At 39.4% G+C, this 20,201-nt stretch overlaps 1 protein-coding gene and 1 long non-coding RNA gene across 4 annotated transcripts; one reads left to right on the plus strand and one right to left on the minus strand.

The window, feature by feature from the left end:
- The first annotated feature begins 6,488 nt into the window (after positions 1-6,488).
- LOC137001941 (uncharacterized) lies at positions 6,489-9,643 on the plus strand. Its single transcript, XR_010891751.1, has 2 exons — positions 6,489-7,495; positions 7,851-9,643. It is a non-coding gene; the product is annotated as an uncharacterized lncRNA (long non-coding RNA).
- Positions 8,806-20,027, minus strand: LOC105679907 (uncharacterized protein CG3556). 3 transcript variants are annotated; one of them, XM_067361287.1, is made up of 8 exons: positions 19,705-20,026; positions 15,955-16,151; positions 14,138-14,261; positions 13,645-13,885; positions 12,202-12,446; positions 10,959-11,345; positions 10,256-10,657; positions 8,806-10,117 (listed from the first exon to the last, which is right to left on the minus strand). In XM_067361287.1, exons 3-8 carry the CDS (start codon positions 14,208-14,210, stop codon positions 10,056-10,058), a joined length of 1,410 nt encoding a protein of 469 aa, XP_067217388.1. In that variant the 5' UTR covers positions 14,211-14,261; positions 15,955-16,151; positions 19,705-20,026; the 3' UTR covers positions 8,806-10,055. The 3 variants fall into 3 exon arrangements, with proteins under 3 accessions (XP_067217388.1, XP_012235651.1, XP_012235648.1); XM_012380228.2 differs by lacking the exon at positions 15,955-16,151 and having other exon boundaries at positions 10,256-10,651; positions 19,705-20,027; XM_012380225.2 differs by lacking the exon at positions 15,955-16,151.
- Positions 20,028-20,201: the final 174 nt, after the last annotated feature.

Raw genomic sequence — 20,201 nt, forward strand, 5'->3', positions numbered from 1 at the left:
CACGTTACGTGATCGCGCAACAATCACGGCAATTATGGGTGAGAGATCAACCGATACGATCGCGTTCTTCATAAACGAGACGGAGAAAGAGAGAGTAAAGAAGAAAGAGGAAGACTCGCGAATCGATGTGCGCACTTTGGCTTCAATTATTTCTACAAAAACGAAAATCCATCCCGCCTGTCGCATAGCAGAGACATCTAACCAAACACACGTTTTGTGAAGAAAAAACTTTTTTTTTTAAATTGATAAAATTTTGCCTTATTATCGTTAATATTTTGCACATTAAGATTATAATTTATATAACATTATACGTAAGATAATACGAAATATTTAAAGCGTGGCTCTCGACGAAGAGAAGAAATCAATATTCTGATTCACACGCGATGACACCGGAATCTAAAACTGTTGACGGTTTTCTTCCGAAAATAAGGAATTTCTTTTTCGCCGCATTCGCTCATAGTTTTCTCCCTCCTTTTTCTGCGCGTTTGCCTGATGCATAATATATGTGTAGCGCTGCAATGCTTTTTCTCTCCCACAAGAAAAAGACCGCAACACTATATTATTAATGGATCTAATCTGGTGAAAGATGCACACAAGAAAATCACATATGGCATGCGTGCAGAAACTATCAGGATGGTGATTAAGCGAATTTTTTAGCTCTAATTGCGAGTAAAATGAGTTTCAATTGCTATTGCATCTAATTGTCGCACTTTTGAGCACAAATTAATTATTTTTAATTGTAAATTAATATTAATTTTTATCTCTCTAGAAAATATTTAACATATAAATAAAGTTATTATTGATTGAAGATTGCGCGATGATTGCAAGAATGCGATAGTTCGTGAGAGACCATCTTTGAAATTTTACGGAAGAGCGGCGGAAGAGAATAAAGCGGCGGTTTGTGTAATATAACGCCTGCACACGGGGCGTGGCGACTCCGTCGAAATTCGGACACGCACCTTGGAGAGCAATTAACCGAGCCGTCGTTTCTTTCGCCCGGTCCGCCTCGCCCTTCCTTTCTTTTGCTTAATTAATTACGCCGTGAAACGGAAAACTGCGTCGCATCTGTGTTCTTTGAGAGGGAAACGTGCGCGTGCAACTCCCGAGCGAATAACAAGAATCTACTTATCGGGGAAGGCGGACCACCCTTTTACCTAGTTCGGGCAGTCCAGGAATTTAAAAGAAATTTCAGGAAGGCGAGAAACTACCTGCTTAGCGAGTGCACCTGCGCAACAACAATAATCATTGGCCCCGTCGTCGTCAGATCACAGGGCGCCGTGAATAGCTATTCGCCTTCTCGTGAGTAGCGTGCAACCAATTTCGATCGATTATGGCAGGTGTAGATCGAACAAATGTTCTGAACGACACTAGCGAGTGGAAGGGAGAATTTCGAATTCAGTTTTTACGTTTATTTGTTTTAATATATTTTGTTAATAAATTTTTCGGAACAAAAACGAGATAACATCATTCGATAAATGTAAAGAAGATTTCGATTTAAATTTCAAAAAGCTTCTGTTGGTGTGACGCCACAGTAATTTCACAAAAGCCGAATTATATTTTTCTGTTATATGTCGAATAATTTCTATAATGATCGCGGTTTAGTTTTTTGAAATTTTGATCACGATGAATGCGGAGGATCATCTACGAAACTGAAATGATAATAATAGGTGCACCCCTTTCGATGAAGCGATTTCGTAACTTTGATGGATAAAATGAGAAACTATAAACACGTAATAAATCTATATAATGAAGGACCACAGGCAGGTGCATCTACGCGTGATCCCGCGCGGAAAAAAAGTTTTCGGAGCGCATATAATCACAAAGAAATGCGACTAATAGACGCGCGTGCAGTTAGATTGTGGAAAAGTACCCCGCGTAATTACGATAGTTAACTATTCTTTGCTCCGTTACGTGATGCGTACATAACGATCTAACGATCTGAGAGCGGACCTCGATCGATGGTGCCCAATTTTTGAAATCGTTCACCGAACAAACGAGAGCGCTATTCTATCGGAGCCTACTTAATGGCGACCAATTTCCAGGATCGTTCGTGTTACGGAAGAAAAGAGTTGGGTCTCAACCTATAGAATAATACTTTCAAATTGGAAGCTCCCGAATTAGTCATCAATAACGCGTAATTTTCATTTTGTGATATAACAATAAAATTATACAAATATAATAACGTCAAGATAAAATGAAATGAATTAATTATTCCTTTCCGAAGAAGAGTAAGTTTTTATACGCTAAATTCGAATCCGTCGAAAAGTAGAAAAAAACCTAACAGAAGAAATGTTTACTGTTATTGTTAATATTAGTAAAGTAGTATACTGTACTGTAACGATGGTGCACTACTCTACTTATAATATTTCATTCGCAAAGACGATCGCATAGATATATTTTCCGAAGTTTGCGCGCGGAATGCATATCGAAATGCACCGGTGAATTAAGCAACGACGCTAAAATCGCACGCTATCTCGGAGAGTGCTGTGAAATGTTGGACAAAATGCAGAAGGGAGACGGGGAGGGGAGGGGGAAGGAAAGAGACATAAGAAGGTGCTGATAAGGAAGGAACGAAAAACACTCTGTAGACACGAGAAACGCGCAGTTCGAAGGGATGAAGCGCGGCGCCAGGGGCAACTGATGCGTCTGATGAGTTCCCTCTCTGCCTTCCTGCCTTCGCTGTCCGACCCAGACCCCATCGTGCTCCTTCGCTTCTTACTCACCCTCCTTTCTTGCTTAAACCGCCCTTCCTTCGTCTCCCTTTCCCGCCATCCAGTGATCGCCGTTCTGCGGCATCCACTTTGCCCTTCCGTGTCATTACTTCTTTTCCGGACGCAGGTTCTCGGCATCGCAGTCCCCTCCACCGTTCATTTCTATTCTGCACTTGCTTTTTTTCTCTCTCTCTCTCTTTCTTTCTTCTCTGCGATATAGCTTAGAATTTAATTGCTACGTAATGTTGACTGTAACATTGTGCTTTACATTTTATTATGTTCAAATCATATCGTCTCTCAGGAATCTTAATCTTAATTATGATAAAATGATGAATTATAAAATTATGATAGTTATTTTTAATTTTGAGGTACAGGATACGTCTGCGAATTTTGTGACAGAAGTTTGGACTCACCCTGTATAATACAATTGAAAAAAAATAATTCTTTAGCTAAATTAGATAATTTACTAAAAAAAGACGGCGTCATTGGCTTTATATTCAAACAGCAATTTATCAAGACGGAGGCAAATATTTCTAATTTAATTATTACTATTTCAGTGTTTAAATCTGTGTTAACTTCATCGTTCAAGTGCAATTTAATACGAATATTTATTATGTTATCCAATGTTGAACGACGAACCGAACTCTCTAACACCTAGTAGGCGTCGATGCGCGACTGCGTCCTTCATTAAACTTACTTTACAGTATTAAGGATGCTGCGTCCAGGCAGGACGTCTCCGAACCGAGCCAATTTCCTCTCGTCGCCCCCGGCGTGCGGAACTCGCCCGCTCCCACCCACGCCGAGAACGCGGCTGTGCTCTCGGCGACGATGGAAACGGCATCGGGCTACGGAAGGGCACGATCGAATTAATTAAGACCGCTACGCGCCCTCCGTGACGGGATTCATGGAGATACTCCTAAATGCGCTTTACGACCGGCGCGGCTGTCGCGTCATGTCGCGCAATCGATAAGCTAAGCGCGCAAGGTGCCGACGGTATTCGGGAAATTCGGAGAAAGTAAGACGCCAAAAGGAACGAATCGATCTGACATCGATTCGCAATTATCATACTCGAATTGAACGTACGTTCAATTTAAATTTAGCAGTTTTACGCACTCTGAATATCTATAGTTACTGTGATATTTTGTTATGCCGAAGAACTTAAGTGAATTTATTATTATTAATTTATTCGTTCGCATGCAAAGCAGAATTTAGAGAATTATCTAATACGTTCCGTGTTTAATTAATTCTGTAATTAGATTTATGATTGTGTAGACGAAACATAGGCCATTATAATCTTCTAAGCAATTTCTATTGCGATGGATTGTGTTCTGACTCTCTGATTACTGGCAACGGCAGACGGCCGCTCGTCTCCCCCGCTCGTCTCCCCCGCAGCAAAATATCGCGTGTCTGATTTTTCACAAACGGCAGTTTGTTGTGGAATCGACGTGCGAAGTAATCCGGGCAATTAATTCGCACTTGGTGTTTCGCGAGCATAAGAAGAAAGGGGGATAAGAGTGACGAGCAGCTTTCAGCCTGCACTTTGCGAAGTCCAACCTTTTTAACCCTTCCCTCTATTTTCCCCCTCGCTCCCCGGCCCCATCCCTCTCGCGCTGCTCGCGAGTTGCTTTACAGCCCTGTTTAACCACCTGTTACGCCGAGAAACTCGCGCCGAACTTCCGCGCTTTTCTTTTTCGCGAAACACGCGAGCACCGCCCACACTCTCGTCCACCCCTTCGCCCACCGTCGTCGTCGCGGAATCTGTCAGCATCCCCCGCGCCGACCGTCTTTCGCACTCACTTACATCCTCGGTGCGCGCGTTCGCTTCGGGAGGATCTTGCGTGCGCTCGCACACACGCGTATATACATAGTTAATTGTTTTTACATATAACGTAATAAATGTATAATAGAGATTTATAAATATAATTAATTAGCAATTATGCAATATATAATATTAGAAGTATTTGAGAGATTTCCTTGAAACCATAAAGGAATTTGCTCCGCTGAAATGCAATCTCTTGCCGATTCTATTTCACTTCGAATGCTCGTTTTCGCTCTTTGGTTTGAAAAACTTACCATTCGTCATACTTTCAGCGAGCATCTCGCCAACAAATTTGTCGCGACGGACGCGGAAGCGTCGCGATTAAACGCGGTGACAGGCTCCGCTCGCCGCTCAGGTGTGCCTCATCTCTCGGTTATCGATTTTTCGCGGTCGCGTTAGCCGCACAACTATTTTTCGAAAGTTCAGAGTTCGCGGCCCGGCGGCGGACTCCGGCAATCGCCAATTACCGCCGATCCGCGCCATCGCCGTCGTCGCATTTCTGCGCCGTCGTCGATGACGAGGTTTCATCCTCGAGATCCTCACCTCTCGCGGTCTCTTCGTCTTTTTGTCGCGCCGACGGTACATCGGGTATTGATCGTGTTCGGGGATGTCTTCGGTGACGACGCTTGTCGGTCGGTGCTCGCCGTTGACCTGCGGATAACTGTGAAATGTCGAGAAATTAATATCGCGCTTTGATCTTTCTTAGAATGAAAGGAATCCATTAAATTTCATGAAATCTTGAATTCGCGCTTTTGCAAAAAAGGATGCATTGCGTATCAAGAATTAATATTTCTTGTTCTCAAAAAGAATCGGAGCTTTATTTGCAATCTAGATATTATATGTAATAGATAATACAAGCATTTCTCACACAATACAAGATTCTTAATAATGAACTGTAAGAATTTACAAACTATTTACTTATGAGAAAATAGTTTTTGTTACAACCAATAATATAATAAAAAAAGATGCAATAATGTTCCGTAATATTTTTTTTTCTTAATTGTTTTCATATCTTCTTAATGTAATTTAAACCTTACTATATAATTTCTGATCGTTTGTTTCTTATAATTTTCTTGTCATTTTTTAAGCAGCTTTGCCATGCTAAATAATATAATATTTTGCAGAGAGAGGTAGAACTTATATTTGGTAGATTATACGTCAGATTATTATCAAGAATTTCGCGGCATCCTTTCGAACGCTATCAAAGATTCTCCGTTCACCAGGATCTCTTTTTGATATCCCGTTGCCGGTCGAATCGCCCATCGCGCCTTTTACGTAGCGCTCGTCCTTTCGAGTCGCCGCGCTCTTTGCGGGCATCGCGGGGCAGTCGTTTCGTCGTTCCTGCAACTTTGGCTCTGCTCGCCCGAGGATTTTCAATATCCTCGAAATACGTCTCTCTTTGAAATTCAGATATTGCGAACGAAGCACCATCCATGCTCTTTTGGCGACCGCTGCGCTTCAAATTTGCGCAGACTGAAGAATCTGCGAGCAGTCGATGCGATCAGTGTGTCGCACGACACTTTTGCAGTTTCCTGCACATCCTTTATCGATGCTATCGATACCGCGGACAAGTGCGGCCCACGTGATTGGCCTCCATAAAAAAGATTTTTATCTTGCGGTTCAATTTTTTAATGCAATTTTAATTTCGACGAAACGCAGTAATATACGAAAATCTAGCAAAATAACATTGAAACATTTCTTGTAACAATTAATCTTGCATTAATTAATTTCATAAATGTTCACTTTATTACCTTTCACAAGCAACGCGATGAAATGCAACGTTTGAATACCTAAAAATGCGAATTTAAATAAAAATGACTGAAGATCGTTTCTAAAACAGATTTTAAATACATTTAAATAAATGGTGAACTTATATTTAAATTTTATTTAATTTTTGAGGCTTATTTGTTCGCGTGAAATTTTAGCGGTGAACTGACGAGGAACAGAACGTATTATCTCTCAATACAATGGAATAACAATGCACAGGCAATGTTCATTAAATAAAATTGAACTAAATTTTGACAATTCGAAGCGGATGCTGCATCATATCTTGATATTTGAGCATTATAATTCATGATAGCTATTTTGATTACACATACAGTTATCGGCAATTTCAAGTGACAGTTAATATTGGTGTCATCGGTGAAAAATGTTAACTAAAATAAATTATATATAACTATATAGAAAAAGTAAGAATATGTGACATTTATCTAGGAATTTTTATTTCCTTTATTAACTCATTATTTGGCGAGATAATTAATTATTCTTATATTAGGGCCGCATAATTTTCTATATATTAATTAAATAGATTATGATATTTTAAGGTTATTAATCTAACAAAAAGAAATTACCTTTTCTTTAACATCTCATGAGCAAAGCGTCACGAGCAAAGCGAAAAATCGGATAAAAATCCTGTAGAATCGACACAGGAAGTAGCCGACGTTTTCGAGAAGATGAGCGTCCTGAAAACCATTCAAGGTTGTCACTCACAGTGACATAATTTTAAATTTCAATGCTACACACGAAGTCTATGCTACCTTTACTTCCGAATGGCAAACCGCAGCTGCAATATGTATATCTTATCTACCGATGTCAACCGATTATTTAAATGCAAAACTTATAGATCCTTGCACACTTTAGCCATTAAAAAAGTAGACAACAGAGACAAAAAGAGTGAAAAAGGGAATAACAGAGTATCAATTAAAATTATTACTGATTTTATATTAACTTTCAGAAGATGCAACAATGTGCAATAATATCGGAAGTAATAAGATTAATAGAAAAATTCGTATAATTTATAATACAACATTTCTCGAAGTGAATTTTGGAATTGCTTCAGAAACTAAGGAGAAAAATGTTGCGCGAATTCGGAAGGTTGTGTTTGCGGATGAACATTCGACAAAACGCAACACAGTTGTAACATTTGCGTCTAGTCATGCGATCATTTTATTCGATGAAAACCGAGGTATCTTTTAAAAATTAAAAATAATAATTCTTTTACGATGAGAGTAATGTTAATAAGATATTATATTTCTTGTAAGAATTTGTAAACGTGTGCATACGTGTGCTAATGTGCTTCTGAAAAATTGAAATGTTTACGTAATACCTATATCCATAATGTGATTAAGGAATTAATTTGTATATTTATGTAAAACATTTATATCACATATATTTGCAAACATTTAAATAATTTACTATTTATTTATTACTTGTGCAATTAAAGTTTGCTCTCACAAAAAAAACTTGTGTTACGTATAAACTATGGAATTTGTTTATATAACCGCATATATTATTTTTTAATGAATAATATATGAATAAAGAATCGACATGCTGGTCGACGCAGGATAACGAACAGGATATTCAACGGGATGACGAAAGAATAAATGGAATAAAGGAAACTGTCGATATAGATCCATTGGTCGAGTTGCACGAACCGTTGCCTGAATTAGTTTCTCCTCAAAAGGTGAATAAATTTTTACAAACATTCTTCAACTTTATAAACTTATCGAACTGACGATTTGTTGCGATCATCGATATATCCGTGAATCATGATGAATCCTTAATGTTCTTCCGCTGTCCTGACTAACTATTGCTCTGAAAAGAAAATATAACGATAACTATTGACTGCACAATACGAATAAAATAAAATCAATATTGTTTTTTCTTTTCAATAGTTGCGTATTAAAACATACATGCTGATTTTTAAATGAATAATCTGCAGATTTTTTGTCAATGTCGCGGTCAAAAGCATCTTGGTGTCGCCGCCTTTGAGAGAAGAGAAAAATCTCTTGGTAGCGTAACAGAAATCAATAAATGAAACCTCGTCGGTAGATGTATATTGGTATGGCTCGAATTTTTATAATTTGAATTATAATATGAAATGAAATTTAGAAATTTGGAAAAAATACGTTAAAAAATAAAGAGATATTAATTATGAAGGACATATGAAGAACACAATCTTGATTAGACCAAATCATACGTTGCACGCAAATAATTCAGAAAAATAGTGCATCGTATGTAGATAAAATGTAAGATAGCAATTTTGTTATCAGATAAAGATAATATCCTGCGAAATATATCAAGAAGATATACCGTTTACATTTGTGAATATATTCTAAAGCACAATCCAAGAAATAGTGCATGATATATACGAATAATACAAATGTATGAAAAGTCTAAAAACGTCTTATGGAAGACGATATTTGTTAAATATTTGAATTGATAAAGTCAGATATAGACGAGAAGAAAAATGGAGGAGAAGATAAAATTACACCGTTTAGATGTGTGAATATACTTTATTGATTCCTTTATTGATTCCAAGAAAGAACGCAATCCTACATCGCACTTGAGCTGCTCAGTAAATAATGTATCGTGCGTACAAACGAAAGTGTGTATGATGTTCACGATGCGGCTCTACCTTCCTTGTCGAACACGTTGCAGCAGCAGCCCAGAGATTCGTTTACTTATTTACTTACTTTACTCGTTTATTTATTTACTTATTTATTTATTCGTCCCTTGTTCTCGTTAATTGCGAGGGTATGCGCTAAAACAACACGTTACAGCCGGGTCGGGAACGTCGGGGATTGGGTATTCGCTAATACGGGTACGGCTATTCGCTTTATTGAAGTACGAATTAATTACGATAAGTACAAGTACGCTTGTGCATTGCAATCTCATAGAAAACCTGTAGCTTCGTAGCTTAAGTCGACACGTTGAATGCCGAGCTTTGACTTCGGCCAGCTCTCTCTCTCTCTCTCTCTACGGCTTCGTGTAAAAGCCTAACTACATCTCGCGACTGTGCGCGCGACAAACGTATGCAATTTTTGCTGAATGTGTGTCGTTTAAATCACTAGGTATAGCTTATTTGTATCTTACACGCGCAAATCAGTAAGAGCTCGACACTGTATCGAAGTAATGCAAAAGTCCGAAGGACATTTAATCCTAAATCCAAATTCTAGTTTGCGTTGCTTAATCGCGGATTAATGCCGCCGTGGCATTCAACGTGTTAACGAGTGGAGTTGTCTGTGTGTATGTGTGTATATGTTAATATCGACCGCGTGCGTATCGATCGAGATCGATTCTTGTCTCACACCGCCGGGTCCTTCGAGTCAGCCACTAGAACGGAGTTTCAAAAATCACTGCCAACAGTGTGTGTATTTGTGTATACATGTACGTGTACGTACCTATGTCTATTTTTTTTTTTTTTTTTTTATCTAATTATCCTTACTCGTTCTAGCCGTTGCGCGTATTTTTTATTTTTTTTCTACGTGTCGACAATTAACGATGGCAGTGAATACTGGATCTCGCTCTAGAGCTTCGAGATCGCACGTTCTCTCTCCCTTTCTCTCTCTCTCTCTCTCTCTCTCTCTCTCTCTCTCTTTTTCATTCATACAATCTCACTTTTTTTCGTTTTTTTTCTTATGAAGTATCCCCGCTTGCCCCTCTTTCTCTCCCTTGTGTTACCTTTTTTTAGTTTGTTATTTTTTTGTTACTTTGCTCTTTTTGCCGCGTTCTCGTCGCGCGCTTCATAGCTTCTTGTACCAGAACAGATAGTGTTCCCCTTCGCTGATCTGCAAGTTGTCGACACCTGCAAGCGCGCGACAATTATTATCGAAACTGCCAATAAATTGATGCACATTTCTTATTTTATATATATTTATATATATATTTGAAAATGGAAGGAATGCGGAAGACCAGAGGCATTCCGCGCGTTTTTCCGCCGTACCTCCGGGCGCGACCAATTGATTTCCAGGCGGCGAAGACGGCTCCGGCGGCGACGGCAGTCTGTAGAGCAGCCAGTAGTGATAGGACATCGGCTCCTCTTTGTAACCGGCCAGCGTGTGAACGTAGTGGCCGTTAGGCCATTCGGACGCGGTGAACTGGAAGTGAGGCGACATTTCCGCTGCCAGCAGCATCACTCCGTAAAAGGTCTCGTTCTTGGGCGCGGTCACCGTCAGATTGTACGTTTCGTTTACATTGCTGCCGACCCACAGAGTGTACGACACGTTCACCAGCACCGGCGCCGTGGTGCCCGCCACCGTGGTGTCCACATTACTCATGTTACCACCCGACGCTTCCGACGGCAAAGCGGTCTCGCTGTGGTTGTCGGAAGTTGCGATGTCTGCAACTCATAAGTTTAAGGGACCATCATGTCACGCGTTCCATTTGTTCCGCGCGATAAAAGCGGCGTCAGCGCGTTACCTTTTAATTCCATTTAAACTTCTTCTAATTTAAATCTTGCAGATTACTTTTGCGGAATAGTAATTTTCAAATAATCAATCGTTATCGATTTTTTTTTTCGTTATTTGAAACATTCATATAAAAATTTGTGATTTAACGTTATAAATTAAGGAAAACATTTACATGGAGAAGATTTATTTCTCTCTCGGTAAACTTCGCTCTAGGGACCGTTATATTGAAACATTTACTGTTGCTCGTAGTCAGACGAGGCGGTGAGTTGTCCGACAGACCTTGTCCGCAGTCGAGAGCTCGAATACTGGCCAGTCCGCGCGGTGCGACACCCAGCATTGCCTCGACCGTGGCTCGGATATCGCCGCGGAACGAACCGTCCGATTGTTGCTGGCTGATCAGCCAGGCTAAAGCCGCGGATCTGTTCCAGTTGTTGGTCGGTTCGTTCTCCACCTCCTCCAGCGCTTGCATCACCAACGCGGTGGTGCGCAGATCACCGAAACTGCCGTCTTTTTTCTGCTGCTGCGCCAATCCTATCGATGGCTTGCGAGCGAAATGATGAAGATTGCGATGTCGGTGGTCCTGCACGATGCACTGCAGTGCCAGAATCACCATCGCGACAGTGTCTACAATCAATTTCATCGTTTGTTAATATTATGTGTCGGGAATTATAAAACAATTCGACAAAGTCGACAGAACAAAAGAAGCTCAGAAAGTTTGTATCAAGAGACACGGTCGTGAGACAAGTACACGCGCAAGATGCTATACGCAAGTCGACTATTTGACAGTTTTCGAGTTTTTTATGTGACGCATGGATCAATATAATAGATTTAATCAATATACACGTTGTTGTAAGAATTACAGCGTGTGGATGGCAGAGCGTAAAAGAATTTCTTTATTATCAAAAGCTACAAAATAATCAAACGGTGTTTCTGTGTCCGGAGAGATTGTAACCGATAGCGTGAACAGTTCACGTGAACTTGACATGTTGCTGTCATTGGCGCATCAACGTAATTAAACGTAATATGATCCTACCCTTCGAACTCGCCTCTCAATCGATCAATTAGGCCGAAACAACCCTAGTTTAGTGGACTGTTTGCTAAATTATTAGCAAATTGAAGGTATGCGCGGAAAATAACTGATTGTCGAGACATTAAAAATGATAGAAATCGCCCACGTAAACTTTCTCCTCTAATCGGCGATTGTCATGTTATTGTCAATTTAGAGATATTTTGCGCAAAGTATGTGCGATTATCATCTTACCGCGTAAATTATCGTTACAACCCCGTTAAATTGGACGGTCCGAAATTGTGTCAAATACTTCATTCTTCAATATACACGACAGATTACTCCACAAAATTTCTTTACTCTTAGATTAAATTTATTTTACTTGAAGAAACATACGAATAAAATCATTTGTCGTCTTCTTATCTGTCTTATCTGATTTATCTTTTGGAATAATAATTTTAATATAAAACTCACCGACATTATGATCTTGTGCGGCATTTGCGATGTCCAGAAGACGACGTATCTGTCGCTTGCGCACGTGCGCTTGTGCGCTGCAGGCCGCGAGCGTGGTCAGCGCGAATTCGTAATCGGTCGGCGGTTCGTGATGCTGTAGCGTGCCGATTAGATCGTGACCGTGGAACTGTCTTGGATCCATGCACATCGCGTTCAAAGCCAGAGTATAACGTGCCAGTCGAACGGGAGAGAACGCTTCTCGATGTCTGTAAAACACAAGCGAAAGCAAAAGAATCATAAATGTACGCATTTTACTTACTAATTTGTGAGAATAAAAATTCGGTATATCTTGCGCGAATTTTTATAATAAAAATAAAATATAAACAAATATAATAGAAATAAATTTTCGCAAACAATATTATAAAGAACATTTGAGCTAATATTAATGTAACAGATTGTTGTTTTTACCGCGCAATTTACAAAAAATCCGTGACCGAGAAGTATTCGTCAATATCGCGATGAAACCCGTTTTATCGGCCAATAACAGATTGGACAACGTGCCGAGCCTCGAATAAAGAAATCGATAGTGTGAAAACACCGTGATACCGGCCATATATACGCAGGAAAAATACCATTCTTTCGCGAGCGTTGCACTTAAGGTCTATCTATGTGCGCCACCGATAACTTGACGATAAAGAATGTCAAGGCGTATAGCGAAGCACCTATTCTCCATTTCCTCTCCAACTATGCGAACTTTCTGGGTCGTTGAAAAGTGTAGCAGTAATGTCTGTCATGCGTTAAAAACGAGCTATATCTCCGTCGACGGAAATTCTAAGTTGTTCATTTATTGCAAACTATTGAAAATAGACTATTGCAATTTTCTTCGTTTATAAATCTTTTAACCAATTTGGGATCGATATTTTTGTATTCATTTTCATTAAAATATTACTCTATTAGTATTTATAAAATATTAATTTTGTATAAAACAACAATTATATCGATTTTATTTCAGTTTTATAACAATTAGCAGGGGGGGCTACGCCCCCCTGAATTTTTTTTTTTTCTTCAGGTATTTCATGACCGAAAATATTGAGCATCAAATATTTACATCAAAGGTGGAAAAATGGGTTATTTTTCTTTTCTTTTCTTTTTTTCTTTTTTTTTTCTTTTTCCTTTTCCTTTTTTTTGACTATTCACTCGTTCAATTGAAGCATATATGTGCATATATTTACACTATATAACAAAGAAAATTAAGCGCATTAAGTTAATTGGAACAAAAAATCTGTGCATATTTTTCGCATATTTATACTACCCACTGAGTGGCCTATTACATAGTGTTTGAATGGAGTTACATATGTACATATACATATACATATTATGAATGTATTACGTATCCTCTTTATAAATTTTACCCCCACAGATGAAAAATACTTCCGCGGCGCCTGACAATTATCTCGGACTTACCTCCAAAGTAAAAGCACGATTTCCAGTTCCATTTCTTTCGCGGTGAGCTGCAATTCGAGCGGCGCCGGGGGTGCGATATTATCGTCGCGGGACAGATTGGCTAAACGAAGGACTAAAAGCACTCGATGCGTGTCGTTACCCCAACCGGCGTCCTTGTCTCGTTGACTCCACAACCACGTGGCCGCTCGTTCCAGGATAGCTTCCGCCTCGATGTCGGCGGACGTCATATCCGTGTTGCTCGCTGACAACCGATAACATGTTCCCTCGTCATTTGCGATTTTCATTCAAACGTTTTATGTAACAATTTATGCGAGAAACATGTGCTATTACACGTAATTTCTGTCTCGTTCTCGTCGATATTAATATTATTTAAAATCAAATATTTGTGTGACCAGATAGTGCGTCGTTAAAAGTTAAATAGATATTATCGTTTTTTTTTGTTTTTTTCAAGTTATTCTCTACGATACAAACGCTTGTATGAAGAAGCACGTACCTTCTGCGTGAGCGAGTACGCACAACCATCCTAGAAGAAAGATCACAGCCGTCATATTTGCTCTTCCCCACATTTGCACTCGGACGAGAGTTTCAAAACCCGATTACTCTACTGCGGCTGAGAACTGAAAGCAAATAATAATTGCATATATGTATAATACGAGTAGCATTAACTTCATACATATTTATTTTTTTCATTCTTCGGAAATTCCGCTTCTGTCTTTCCCGGAGTAAGCAAGAGCTATAAAAGTTAAAAGTCACCGAAGAATCCTCGGTATCGCTCAGTATGCGCGCCCTGGCGCGCGGAGAGCAAATCTTTCGGCGGCAAGTTCGCACAGAATCTCTTATAGAGCATACCATGAATATTTAAACACTCTCACCTGCCTTCTCCGTGTGTTTCGTTAAACTTCTCGGCGTAGACAAACGTAGTAGTAGAATAATGAACAAGGAATGGAAAAGAAAAAAAGAGGAAAAGGAGAATTGCATTCGAATTCTGCGATCGAATCTTCGCGATTGATTCGCGTGTCGACAACGTTCGAAATTGGAGACGATTATTACCTGATTACTCGTATCAACTAATCATGATTAATGTCAAATCGAGCCGTTAATCGAAATTAGTCCGGTATCCCAGGCAAAACCCAACGCCGTCCATCGGTGTCGACAAGTTTCTGGATTGTATCTGTTTCGCGTCCGTCAACGTTGCGCGTTAAGGAAACCGCTGATGGATATTCGATACAGTTGTCGATGCACTTTGCAACGGACGCGCTGTAATACAAGATACCTCGAAAAAGGAAGTTAAATATCAAGTTGAATTCTTTCGAAATAAATTTTGGAAATTTTTATATCGTGAAAATATAACAATTGTATTAAACAAAATTTAATATATAAAACGAAATAAATTTTTACAAAAAATAAAATGTAAAAATCTATCTTTGCATGTTCGTTCTTTTACACAGACACATATTTATAAATTAATACTGTTATTAATCAATTATGCGCTACTCAATGCGTTACAAATTAAATATTTACGAAAAAAAAGATTTAACTCTTTTAATTGATTTACTATATGTACATAAATCAAAGCTCGCTGAAAATTATTCTTCTATCGCAAAATTCCGCTTCTATCTATCGAAAAAATTCTGTCGAATTTTTTGCTTATTCATCAGTTTTTATACGGAGGCGGCGCTTTCGATACTTTTCGCGCAAAAGCTGCGCGTTAATTCATCTTGCGTACTTTTTTTCCAGGACATCGCGTGGACATCGGCGGACTTATATATCCCCCGTGCAATCGATCGCGTCCAATCCCGAATCGAACAAGCGTCGACGAATCTACAAGCGGCCAGACACGCTTGATGAAACGTTTTAATAAAGACCAAGCCGTAGCGTGCGTAGTATACATACCGTGCATATGCGTGTGCGCGTACGAACACACACACACACACACATACACCTGTATACATATACATTTACGCATATCGAGCACCCACACACATCGATATGGATACTCACGATAAATCGTGTCTGTCGGTGGTGTACTACCGGAGCAAGTGGAACACGAGGGACGCCGGGCGTCGGTACGCCCGCGTCGGAACACGGACCCGAGGCGCGCGATATTGCGTGGGATCGATATCGTGGCGCCTGTCGCCCTCTCCATATATATATATATATATATATATATAATATATACGTATATATATATATATATATATATACGTATATACACACACACACACATATATATATATATATACATATATACGTATATATACCACATACAAAGAACCGTGTAACTATGTAGACAGGTATGTATATATATACCTGGGTGATCCTCTCTCTCTTTCTTTCTTCTCTTACTCTCGTCCTCATCCTCGTTCTCTTGCTCCCACTTCCGCTTCTCGTTGTCCGTTTGCGAGACGCGTCCTTTATCGCGCGCTCGAGATCGCGCGCGGCATCATCTCGTCTCTATCGAGCCGCCGGTTACGAATCTCGAGGAAGAATATAGAGAGAGCAGGTTGCTAACCGAATGTGTACACATATATACAGTCGGAGTTTTAAAGTCGGAAACACGGCTGATATACAGGTCGGTTAAAATAAGATTGTGTATTTCAATTTTATAACTGTTTCGATGTGGCGTGTCATTTCATTATCGATTCACTTTCTTGATTATGTTGTTGAAAAATTTCGTTATTCAAGTTTCCCGGTACAACTATTTTGTCTTTTATTATATAATAGAATTTGACGACACTTCTCTAAAATACATCGATGAATACAAATGAGACTTAATTCTGTCATTCTGGAAGACATTATTCCTTTCGAATACGAACATAATTTAAATGTAATAATATCGCGATCAATGAATTCTATAAAAGTTCTTATTAAATAATAACAGAAACTGTATTTATAATATATTACGTATGCTAATTTTTGTTTCTAAGAAAAAGGCTTCGTCAATTTTCTTCAATAACGGCGGACTAGAATATTAAATTGGAATCGAAACGAATGTCTTTTACTCGAATGCTAATGCTTTAATTTGCTTATATTATAGACACATGAGATACTTCGATAAAAGAGTTATACTTAAACCTTGTTACAAAATCAATAAGTAAAAAAATAGATAAAGGTAAAATGAGTGAAAGGGAAAAAAAAAACGGTTTTCTCTGACATAATTATGTTACGACTGACATTCCAAATTTTGAGCTTTATATATTATATAAAAAGCCCCACCGAAAGGTGAAATTTCCACTAAATGCTTCGCAACTTCTTTAACCTGAAATTGACAAATGGAAGAGCAAGAGAGATACGATATCGTTATCGCGCCAAATAGCTTTAGATAAGTCTGATTCTGGAGGGATTAAAGCGCATCACTATTCGAACATTAGAAGAGCAATGGAACGTCTGGTCTAAACGCTGGACTTCTGTCTCGACGAAAGTTGTGCAACTGTAATGGCGTTACGCCGGGAATGTTGATGCGAAGCGATAATAGTGGCGGCGGTAGTGCAATATTGCGGTATAATGGATAAAAGCTCGGTTACCCTCTCGCCGAGGTGTATTGGCGAGGGGGAGGAAAGGGTGAACCGGCTCGAATCTCAGCCGCCCGTTCCCCCGGGTCTCTCTAAATATCGCCAGCATCGTATACAGCTACATACCATTGTTCTCCGGAGACTCGGAACTCGCTTAGAGTCGCGGCAAACTGGCTTATACGCCGCCGGCTTCGAAATTGCAAAATGCAATAGTGCTCATTGCGGTTCGCCTGTGTGATCGTTCAGGATTACACGATTTGGCTGGGGCGACGCATCGGACGCGAAAGTCAGAGGCGCTTTTCAATCCATTTCGTAAAAAAAAAAACAAAAAAAACCGGGCTTTCGACAGACCCGCGGCGGATTTTTTTTTCTAACTGTGATAAATAGTGGTTGCATCGCGCATTGCCTAACGATTTGGAGTCCGCAACAAAAGCGAGCCACGTATCGCGTTTAATGGACTCGTGAATGGTGAAACGGGAAGAAAATTGCCGGGAGGGACAATGCCATTGTCATCGGAGTAATTGTGAAGTTTTGAAAAAGAAAACAGCCGACTGCGAAGCGGTACAATACGGTGGTGCGCTGTGTAATTGTTGCCGAGTTGTTTCAACGCAACAGTAGAAAGTTGTAATTCGATAATTTGCAGCGAGCTGCTTGTTCAGAATAATAATAGTTGTACAACATAGTTATACGATACAATACGATTTATTATACATATTTATGTAATAAACAAACTGCATAATATACGGCAGCTGGCTGATTACTTTCGATGCTAATACCTTGAAAGTCAGATGTAACGTTTATCAAAGAAATTTTCAACGCGATTGAGATTTGTAAGATACACATTTGTATAAATCTGTTTGCATTTCGATGCTATCGTTGATACTAATAATGAGGTAGATATAATAAATCAACATTAATGGCGTAAAAATAGCTGATTAATATTTATAATACAAGCATGATTGGTCAAGAATACTTTTTTTACATAACTGTGATCTGTAAAAAAGTCTACATTTCCAATATCAATGGAATTCAATTGAAAACATACGGAAAACCGATAATAACAACAGATATCCAGAGTTTGATAGCAACACTGGACGGGTTATTGACCGAGTGGCTTTTGAAGTAGTTAAGCTCGACAAAGAGCGCGCCTGCGTATACATATATATATATATATATAACCACATAATTGTATTCGATGTGTAATATATCTGATTAAAAAAAGGGTAGAAGAGAATTCTACATTTGAAGTTGTCGATTCTATAATCTAAGTAATAAAACTTCAAATTTGTTTAACTGCAGCATTTAACACGAAGCCGAGAAAAAAATCGTTACTAAAGCTCACGAGTCTCTCGCTATAAAAAATAAATTTATAAAACAACAAAATCGTGCAATGTTTGTGTGCAAGACGCTTCGCGACATTTAACATCTTAATTTTAACAGTATATTAAATGCAAAATACACGGAGAAATGTGTACATTAATGTGCACTCTGCTTCAAATTAGAATTTGGATCAAAATTCTGATTTGCTGATTGACAGAATACATATTTGAATGTTGATTAAAACGCTACTGTCATATTACAGTTAATAATCGTGGCGTTTTGTCACAAGGATATTTGCTTCGAAGCATTCGCCGCGCGGAGCTTACCTCGAGAATTATAACTACGCGAGCAGTAAGCGGTTTTTATAGTCGGTAAAATCAAGGCGTTTACGACATCAGTTTTGTTTGCACGACTTTATAATTGCACTCCTAATGAAATATTCATTCAACCGTCTATACAGCGCACCCAATCTAGGTTGATTCGTGTCCCGCTATTCTGGACTAGGAATTTATGAATGATGCGCGACCCTGATGCAGTACACACATGCGGCAAACTAGTCCGGAGCCGTAAGACTTTTCTCGGAGTAAACTTCGAGTGAAGAATATAGCAATTTCTCAAGTTGCGCGTGATGCACTCCTCTTCGCGGTATACAAATTTTTACAACGCGCGCAAATTTCGCATACCTCTGATTTTCGTATGAAGAATTTACATATCACAATTTTAAACTATATATAAATTTTTTTAAGTGTGAAAAGCAATTTATCAACAATTTTCGCGTACTGCTCACGATATTTTCATTATTGTTTCACGTAATTTAATATTTTGATATATTCAGTTTAATGGAATGCAATTTTAGCCAAATTAATTCTCACAATTTTCCCAGATTTTATTGGATATAACTTCATACATGTTGCAAACATTTCAATTTATTTATTTTCCACCCACGCGGGACAGCATGTATAACATGTTATAATATATTACGATGGAAATTTTTCATCACCCAATTGGAATCGCGACAAACGTTCTTGCTAAACGTGACATTGATTTCATTCTTAATCACCCTTGCTCAACCACTCGATGCGATGATTTGCCTAATCCGATTCCCTCAAAGGCAAAGCCCGACAAATGAATCGGGGCACGCAAAAGTTCGATTAAATCGAGCGAGAATCTCCTCGGATACGACACGTCACTCTTAACTTTGATTCCGAATATCGTGTGTTATGCTTACCGTTTTAAAGAAGAAATCCAGCGCCGTCTTGTTTGTCTACAATGTAGACGGATTCCTCGCAGTCGTGCAACTCGCTTGGACAGAAGTCTCTCGACTTTTATCGTCGCTGTGGGTGAGTGCTGGCTCCTTATCAAGGCCGCCGCCGAAATTGACTCGATGGCGGCGTCGGACACGACGGCGACCACAACCACGGCAACGACGACGACGACGACGACGACGACGGCGGCGGCGACGGCGACGAAAGCGCGACGACGGGTGCCGCGACGATGCGCCTGTCTCGTGAATGCGCAATGCAGACCAGACCCAGGAACGGCGGCGCGCCGCGCCGCGACGCGCGAGGGAAGTTGGAGAACCTCCCTCTTCTCTCCCTTTTCCCTCCCTCACAAGCGTCCCTTGCACTAACGACAGCACCTGATCGCAACTTGATTCAAATTTTTTGAACAAGTCATAACAATCTATCTACGTACATGAAAATAATAAAAATATATATATATAGA

The sequence above is a fragment of the Linepithema humile genome, chromosome 1, assembly GCF_040581485.1.
Source record: "Linepithema humile isolate Giens D197 chromosome 1, Lhum_UNIL_v1.0, whole genome shotgun sequence".
NCBI lineage: Eukaryota > Metazoa > Arthropoda > Insecta > Hymenoptera > Formicidae > Linepithema > Linepithema humile.